At 63.9% G+C, this 8,306-nt stretch overlaps 1 protein-coding gene across 1 annotated transcript; it reads right to left on the reverse strand.

Moving 5' to 3' along the window:
* Window positions 1–1,105: 1,105 nt before the first annotated feature.
* Window positions 1,106–6,648, reverse strand: FSCN2 (fascin actin-bundling protein 2, retinal). Its single transcript, XM_060082504.1, has 5 exons — window positions 5,823–6,648; window positions 2,498–2,654; window positions 1,969–2,090; window positions 1,447–1,614; window positions 1,106–1,311 (listed from the first exon to the last, which is right to left on the reverse strand). The coding sequence occupies exons 1-5, from the start codon at window positions 6,646–6,648 to the stop codon at window positions 1,106–1,108; spliced, it is 1,479 nt and encodes a 492-aa protein (XP_059938487.1).
* Between the last annotated feature and the right edge of the window lie 1,658 nt (window positions 6,649–8,306).

Consider the following 8,306-nt stretch of genomic DNA (forward strand, 5'->3'; position numbering starts at 1 on the left):
CCCTTCCTGTCCTCCCTGGCCATATGTGTCCACTCCCCTCTGGAACCAGCTCTGCACCCCTTCCTTGCTGCCCTCCTTTCCCAAAGTGCCTCACTGGCCACACTCACTGGAGGTGGGGCTTCAGGCCCCAGGCAAGGGTGGGGCTGCCCAGGGTGGGGAGAGGGGTGTGGGCTGAGGGGAAGGGTCGGTGAGGTCACCTGTGCCTGTGGTCTCCCCCTACTCCAGGCTCTAGACTGTACCCCCAGCCCTCCATCACCCCAGTCCCCAAGGTCCAGGTCAATCCCAGGGGGCATGCCTCCCACCCCACTCCCACCTCCAACGGTCCAAGGTTACCCAGCCCATAAGAGACACTGCCCTGGGTGGGGGTCCTTGGGGACCCAGGGGTTTTGGGTGCCAGCTGGTTTGAGGAAGCACATGGGTGAACCATGGGCCTTGTCCCAGTCATCCACCCTTCCTAGGCTGGGTGGGGCTGGGTGGCAGCAGGCGGGCGCAGAGGCTGAGAAGGGCCCTCTCCCCCATGGCTGACCACACACAGCCCTGTTTGGGACGGGTGGGTGTCACGTTTCCATCAGGTGCTTCCAGGATTCCCTAAGACCCTGCCCTTGGGGAAGGGAGCAGTGATGTGCACTATGGAGACTCCAAAGACCCTCTGACCTACCCGACTTGCTGGGGCCTGGGACCAGGCTCCTTCCAGCTCCCCCACCCCCAACCCGGTCCTGCTGAGTAGAGTGGGGGTCCCCTCTCCCAGGCTTAGGGAGGGGACATGCGCCAAGGAGAGACAATCCCGGGGTGGGGGGGTGCGGACAATAGGAGGCCCGGGACTGGTCCAGGATGGGGTTGTGGGACGTTCAATCGGCTGGACCCTCCTGGACAAGCCCCGACCTTGGATTTTCTGGGCATAAGGGATTGGGGGGGAGGGGGTAGTTGTCCAGCGGCCATCGCAGGAGCCCCAGGGCGGAGGGGCCAGGGGCCGCTCCTGTGCAGCACTCTGAGACCAGCGAGCCTGCAGACCCTCCGCGCACACCCTTCCCCACCCCGAGCGGCGCCACTGACCCGCGAGCCGCTGGTCACAGACACGGTTTAATGGGGGACAGGAGGGCGGCACTCAGTACTCCCAGAGCGCAACCCCGGCCGGTGCGTCTGCGTCCGCGCGCAGCAGCCCCGAGGCGCCGCCGCGCAGGTACTTTCCGCTCCGGGCGCGGATGGCCAGGCGGCCGCGCTCACGGAACTCAAACAGGAAGTCCTCGGCGCGCTCGCCGTCGCTGCACACGCTGCCGTGGCTGCCGGTGTGCCAGAACCCGCCGCCGCGGCCTGGGGGTTAAGGGGAGAGGGGGTCGGCGGGCGGCTCGCTCCCGGCCCCGCTCCCCCCATCCCCCTCGGCGCCCCCCACTCTCTCCGGGCCGCAGCTCCTCGCGCTCCCTCCGCCCCCATCCCGCACGCCCGCACCTCGGATCTGGTAGGCGCCGTCGCTGAAGCTCAGGTGGAACACGTCGTAGACGGAGCGGTTGGTGTCCAGCTGGTTGGAGCCTCGGCGGTGGCAGACGAAGCCGTCCAGGCCCCGCAGCACGAGGATGGGCCGGTTGATGAGCTTGAGGATGAACTCCTCGTCCTCACCTGATGGTGAGAAAGGGGTTGAGGGGCCTTAACGGGGCTCCCCTGGAAGAGCTCCAGGCCCGGACTCACTGCCCAGCTTGTGTGCCTCGATCTGCCACTGCCATTGCGTTATGTGGCCTTAGCCAGGGGCCTGCAGCCGTTGAGCCCCCGGTTCCCCAAATGTGCAGCAGTGATCAGGGTGCTCTGGATCTGCTCCCCCACGTCAAGAACAATGATCTGGACTAGCGAGGACAGCAGCAGCTTCACGGGGAGGGAGAGGGGCCAGCCCTCGTGGAGACAGGGTCTCCGAGCTGGCCCTGGCCCCAGGCAGAGGGCCCCGCCCCAGTCTCCCCAGGGAATGAGAGGAGTGCTCACCCACAAAATCGCTGATGGCCGCCAGCTGCCCATTCTTCTTCATGCACACATAGCGCCCATTGCTGGCCTTGAGGGCCACCCGCCGGCCCCGCCACTCCATCTCAAACATGGTGCTCGCAGAACTGGAAGGGGCAGGTCAAGGTCCCCTCAGAGGAGCAGGACGTGGGGGCTCAGGGTCAGGCCTCCCCATCCCCCTCAAGTCCAATACCACCCCCTCGGAGGGACAGGCACTTGCCTTCCACTGATACCCCCACCACCATTAAGAGCTGTCCCTCACCCCAGTGGGCATTCTTCCCTGGCTGGGCTGCTGTGTGGTCCCCGTGGTTGAGGTGGAGGTGGTAATGCAGGTGGTAGTGGTAATAGAGATGATGGTGATGGTGGAGGCGGTGGTGATGGTGGAGGCGGTGGTGATGGTGATGGTGGAGGTGGTGGTGATGGGTGGAGGTGATGATGGTGATGGTGGAGGTGGTGATGGTGATGGTGGAGGTGGAGGTGAAGATGGTCATAGAGGTGGGGATGGTGCACTCACACTTGTGTGGCTGTGGCCTGGATCCCCCCGTGGGTGACCAGGGTCCAGTAGCCCCCAGTGCTGGAATAGAAGGTGCACTTCTTTGTCTCCCGGTCAATTTGCATCAGGAAAGTCTCATGATCCAGTTCTTCGTCTTGGTTGGCTGAGACATTGATCCCTGGAGGGAGGAGATGGGAAGCCCCTCACGCCTCACCCTGGGTGGGGTGGGGAGCAGAGGGATGGGGAGGCATGCTCTTGGGGCAACCCTGAAGTCAGTGGGGGTCTCATCTAGAACTCTCTGGACTCTAGAAGATTTGGAGCTCTGCCCCAGGGCCGTGTGAGTGCGTCATGGACCCATACACACTGCTTCCAAAAGGTACTTGCCCAGCTCCCACCGCAGCCCCAGGAACCAGGCCCTTCCGTGCCGGCAAATCCCCTGCCTCTGCTAATCGTGAGGTAATCTGCTTGCTCCTGCTCTCTCGACCTAGGACTTACACCAGCCTCTATTTATAACTCTCCCCTAAGCCACTGGATGGACACAGTGGGGTCCCTGTCCTTCCCCAGCCATGGCTCAGGACACAGCAGGGGCCTGGGGTTTGCTCCTGGGCACTGAGCAGGGATTGGACCCCTGTCACCTCCCCAGCCCCTCACTCACATGTGCGTGGTCTCCCAAGAACCCTGAGGGAGGGCAAGGCTACTTGGGGCTCTGCTTGGGGTTCCTGGGAGGGAGACGAAGGGGTCATCCATGACCAGGGTGGGGGGCAGCAGGCAGGCGGTAGAGCCTCCCCAGTATCTTCCCTTAAACCACATCCCTGTTCCATCACAACTGGCCACTCCAAGAGATATGGCAGATCACAGAGGTCCCCTGAGGCTGGCCTCCAGCGGCTCCAGCTAGGGGAGCAGGAGGGAGTGTGGCAGACCCCCATCAGAGCCTGAGGGTCAGGGCCACATCCTGTCCTGCCCTTCCCCCAGCAGGCAGAGCCCAGACTGCAGAGGCCAGGACCTGTCACCCTTCATGGCTGTGCCCTCCAAAGCCCCCCAAGCTGGGGTCTGTCTCCCTTCTTACACAGATCATCGCTCAGAGCCAAAGAAGGTGGCCCAGCATCCTCACTGCCAATCCCACCGTCCCATCAGCGATACTGAACAAAGTGAGCGCCAGCTGCCCCTGGGCCCGTGACCGGCAGTAACGAATCAGACAGCGGCCCTTGCCCTTCTAGCACTGGTCCGTGGGGAGCGGCGGACAACAAGAATGGTGGTACATCCAGTGCCTGTGAATGCTGTGGGTTTTGGCCGGGGACAGCCTCTCTGAAGCAGACCTGAGGAGGTGAGGGAGCCATCCCTGCAGGGACTAAGGGGGGAGCGAGGTCAGGGGTCTGAGGCTGTGGCTGCACCTCCACCCCCATCTCTGAGGCCAAGCCATTGGTGTCCCCAGCGTTGCCCCACACACCCCCCTTCCAGACAGGATGCAGCCTAGGGGCTCCGTCTCACACAGCTGGCTGCTCCTGGGGCCCTGGCCTTGAGGCAGGAGAGGCTCCACGGAGTCCTGGTTGCCCGCAAAGAGTGTGGACCCCACTGTTCCAGGAGGGATTGGTCAAGTGGTGGGTGTCTGAGAGCATTTACAGGAGAACTTTCCTTACTCCTGCGAAGACTCAGAAGAGCCAGTGCCCCTCCTTCCTTTGGACTTTGTCCTGTCTGGATGTGAGCCTGGAACAGCAGCAACCGTCTTGTGACCACAAGGCACCAGCCTGAGGTCAGAGCTGTCCTGGGAGAGAGGTTCCTCGAAGAGGAAAGAGTGGAGGACTTTGGTGATGCCACTGAGCTGGCAGTGGTGCCTGCCGGGTACCCCACCACCCCCGTGCCTCCAGACTTCCGTTTAGGTGAGATAATCAGTGTCCTTGTGGCTTAAGCCAATTTGCGGCCATTGTTACTTGCAGCAACGAACACTGCCTGCTGGGCGGCCCCACAGCAATGCCACATCAGTGAGGGCCGGCAGCGGGCACAGCAGAAACAAGCAGAGCCTGGCTGATAGAGGCTGCAAAAGAAAAATATTGGCAGGAGAAGCCAGGGTGCTCACCAACACTCCAGGGGGAAGGAGATGGGTTTGGGGACTGCCTGACCAGCAAAATGACAGGGACCGAGGCACCACCACTCCACGGAAGCCGCCACTCCAGCTACCTTGGAATCTAGTGGCACCGCTCCCCTCCTCCCACAGCACTGAGATGCCACACTCCACTTCCTCAAATCACTGGTAGCCAAGTCAACATCTGAATATCTCGGGGCCAGGTCCTATGCCCTCAGGCTCATTGTAAGGAAAGCAGGGAGGCGAATACTTTGTATCCAGCATCTCCTTTGACTCACAGAGAAAGCTTTTTCACACTGCTGCCCACCTTTTACTGACAAGCCAAGCACATGGGCCTTGGCCTAGGCCAGAAAGCAGTGTGGCCAGACAGTAGGACCTGACATGGGAAGGACCAGGGCTGGCTGTCTGCCCTCCTGCCCCAGGACCCGACCACATGCCGCAAGTGCTTGGGGGTGTTCGCTGAATGCCGGTCCCTGCTCTGCACTAGCCTTGAAGACCTGGACTACAGGCAGGGGCCCCTAGAGCCACAGCTGGGCCACCCCTCCAGGTGCTCAGGGCCGGGTCTCTGCCTTCTGGACCAGGTGGTGGCAGTGAGCCGGGTCAGGGTATGCCCAGCCACTCCTGGGTGCACAGAGCCAGGAGCCCAAGCAGCTTGGGGCCACTCTGGGACCTCACCTTCTTCGAGGGGAAGTAGGAACTGCCCACGTTCACCCCACAGGCATGTGATCACATGTGGAAGGGCCCACCGGTCACATGAAGCAGGTGACCGATGATCCGGGACTTGGGGGGAGCCATGCCACACCTGTTGGGTAGAGACAGTGTCTCCCCACCAAGGAGTCCAGGCCCTGGAGGGGCCGCTTACATCCCGCTGGACTGGAGGAACCCCAAGACCCCTCCCCACTCCACTCTTGCTGTCTCTCCTTGCCCTGCCCTTGGTCGCCTCCCAAACCCTTTAAAGTTCAGAAGTGGGGTGAGGGAAGGGAAGGGGAGGGGCGGGCAGGGGGCCAGCCCAGTGTGGGCGGGGCCTGCCCTCCTACTTCTCACAGCAGCTGACCTGGGCCTCAACCACCTCCAGCTGGACGCTGCCCATCCTGCATCCAGTAGCTGTCCAGCGGGCCCAAGGCTCAGGAGGGACCCCATGCGTGGCCCACGGCCCACCCACCTACGCTGTGTGCTGCCACACACACGTCCCCACCCATTGGCTGCCGTGCCACTCGCTGCACAAGCCCCACACTGAGAGCATGGCCGGCCCCGCACCCTCATTACCTTGCCGCACGGACACGTAGCGGTGGTTGGCGGCCACCAGCACCACCTGCGGGTGACTCTCCTCCAGGTCGAAGAGTTCGTCCTTGCCGGGCCGTGTGTTGCGGCCAGCCCTGAGCGTGCCTGCGGGTCCCACGGGCGCCAGGTAGCGGCCGTCACAGTCCTTGAAGGCCAGCTTGCCCGCCTTGAACTCGAGTGTGTAGCGGGTGCGAGCCTCGGGCTCCCAGACGAGGCGGCCATCGCTGCGCAGGTAGCGGCTGTCGCAGGACCTGAGGCAGTACTGCCGGTTCTGGAAGATGAGCGTGACGAGCGCGTCCACGCCCCACGGTGTGTTGCTGTCCGCCGCGATCTCGTCCTCCTGCGGGCACAGGTGCGCGTAGCGCCGCCGGCTCACACTCAGCAGGTGGGCCTGCGGGTGGATGGCCAGGTGCACGGTCCACAGCTCAGCCGCGGTGATGGCTGTGGCGAAGCAGGACAGCTGGTCCTCAGTGCCGCCGAAGAAGCGGCCGTGCGGCTCCGACTGCAGCACCCAGCGCCCGTCAGGCTGCGGCAGGACCAGGAAGCGGCAGTCGCGGCCCGGCCGCTCCGCCTCACAGGCCACGCGCCCGTCCTCCTCGGCTGACAGGTAACGGCCCAGGTGGCTGCTGCGAAACAGCACAGCTGTGCCCTGGCCCGGGTCTGGCTCCAGCACCCACATCTGCTTCCTCTTGAGGCTGGGTGCCGAGGCGTTGACCTTGAAGCCAAAGCTCTCAGCCGTCAGGTAACGGTCAGTATCATTGACGAGGCCAAACTGGATCTTCAGCACCTGGTGCAGGCCATTGGTGGGCATCTTCGGGCCTGGCTGAGGTCCCCGAGAGGGGCCTGGGAAGCTCTCTCTGTGTGCTCACGGCCCCCGAGGTCCCCCAGAGGCCTGGCTCGACGGGGTCGGCCCGTGGCCCCCAGGCCCAGCCGGCGTCATGGACCTGCTGCCCGCTCGGATGCTGCCTCTGGCCAGCGGTCACGGGCCCAGGCAGCTCTTACATGGCCAGCGGGCAGCAGAGGGCGGGTGGGAGGGCGGATCAGAGCTGTGCCGGCTTAGGAACAGCAGCAGCCTTTCGTTACCCCAGCTTGGATTTCAGCCACTCCCGGACTGCCCAGGGGCCAGAGCCCAGGGTCGGCAGGGCTGGAGAGCGCCACCCGCCGCAGGGCCGACCACCTCCTTGTCCTCGCTGGCAGCTGCCCGGGCCCCAGCTCGGGTCCTGTGCCCCGCCCTCTGGCCCCTGCACGTCTTGGCTTCTCTCCTTGCCCCCCACCTCCGGGCCCCCAGACCCACTGCACAGACTCCCCAGCCCAGCCCAGCTCTTTCCCGAGGTAGAGAAAGCCGCCTGGTGGAAAACTTGCATGTGGCCGCAACCCGATCGCAGCCCTCCACCCTCAGCCGCCAGATCCAGTTACTGCTTCTCTGATTCCTGCTGCCAGGAGTGCGGCAAGGCCTCCAACCCGGGCGGCTGCAGCTGAGTCGCATGCCATCCCCCTCAGTGGCCCCTGGGTCACAGCCTGCAGCCCTGAGTGTAATGCTTCCCGAGGGTGGCCTGTTGCTGGGAAAGTGGCAGGCAGGGCTGTCAGTGCCAGTGAGTGGGGCCAGGTGCCCCTGTCCCCATCCTGGCACCCATGGCACCCAGATCCAAACCAGGTGTGGAGATGCAGCCGCTTGGCCGAATTCACACTGGCCAGGGAGCCTGGTTGTGTTGGGCCCCGGGAAAAGGGCCCTTGGTTTGGGCTGAGGTGGCAGCTGTGTGATGGAGAGTTACACCCGCCTTGCAGGTTGCACAGCGGGAGGGTGACATGGGAGCATGAACGTGGAGCAGACATGACTCCAGGCAACACAAGGAGGTGGCAGGCTGTCAGACTCGGGGTCACGGGGCCAGGCTGACCTGACCCCTGTACCCTGAGCAACTCTCAGGGCCCATAAGGTTGCTCTGTCTTCTACGGGCAAGCTCTGGTGAAGCCAGCCTTGATGGGTGGCCTTGGAGACCGCTGAACTGCTGTTCACATTGCCAGAGCGACTGGCCTGACTGCAGGGTCTTTATGGGCTGGGTCCGGGGATCACATAGGGCGAAGCTTTCCCAGCAGAGGGATGAGGCCAGCAGGCTAGGAGAAGCCAGAGCTGGCTACCTCTGACCCGGCATCTCCCAGCCCAGCCTCTGGGGCCGCCCCATTGCACCTCCCCACGCCCCCGACGCTAAGCCTGAGGGGGCTGTCTTTGGGAGCTGCAGCGGGCCTGCTCAGCCTTGCCCTGCCTGTCTGTCTCTTGCACCTGCCTCAGGGGCCAGGAGCCAAGTAGTGAAACCAGAGCTGCCTGTCCTGGGCCCGGGCCAGCCTTGGTGTCCTCTTCCTCATCACAGCGTGTGACCCTCAGGCCTCCCTTCTCTGGGGACCAGGACTGGGAGCCACAGGCCCCTTCCAGCCACGGCCCCCAGAGTCTTGCCCTTGATGTTCTAGGCATCA

Source organism: Mesoplodon densirostris, chromosome 18 (genome assembly GCF_025265405.1).
Source record: "Mesoplodon densirostris isolate mMesDen1 chromosome 18, mMesDen1 primary haplotype, whole genome shotgun sequence".
NCBI classification, from domain to species: Eukaryota; Metazoa; Chordata; class Mammalia; order Artiodactyla; family Ziphiidae; genus Mesoplodon; species Mesoplodon densirostris.

Excerpts from the sequence above, each read along its gene's own strand:
- FSCN2 (XM_060082504.1), bottom strand. The coding sequence starts at position 6,648 with ATGCCCACCAATGGCCTGCACCAGGTGCTGAAGATCCAGTTTGGCCTC. Across the intron at positions 2,655-5,822 it reads CTACGTGTCCGTGCGGCAAG|GGATCAATGTCTCAGCCAAC; the intron begins GTAATGAGGGTG and ends TCCTCCCTCCAG. Across the intron at positions 1,615-1,968 it reads GGCCATCAGCGATTTTGTGG|GTGAGGACGAGGAGTTCATC; the intron begins GTGAGCACTCCT and ends TCTCACCATCAG.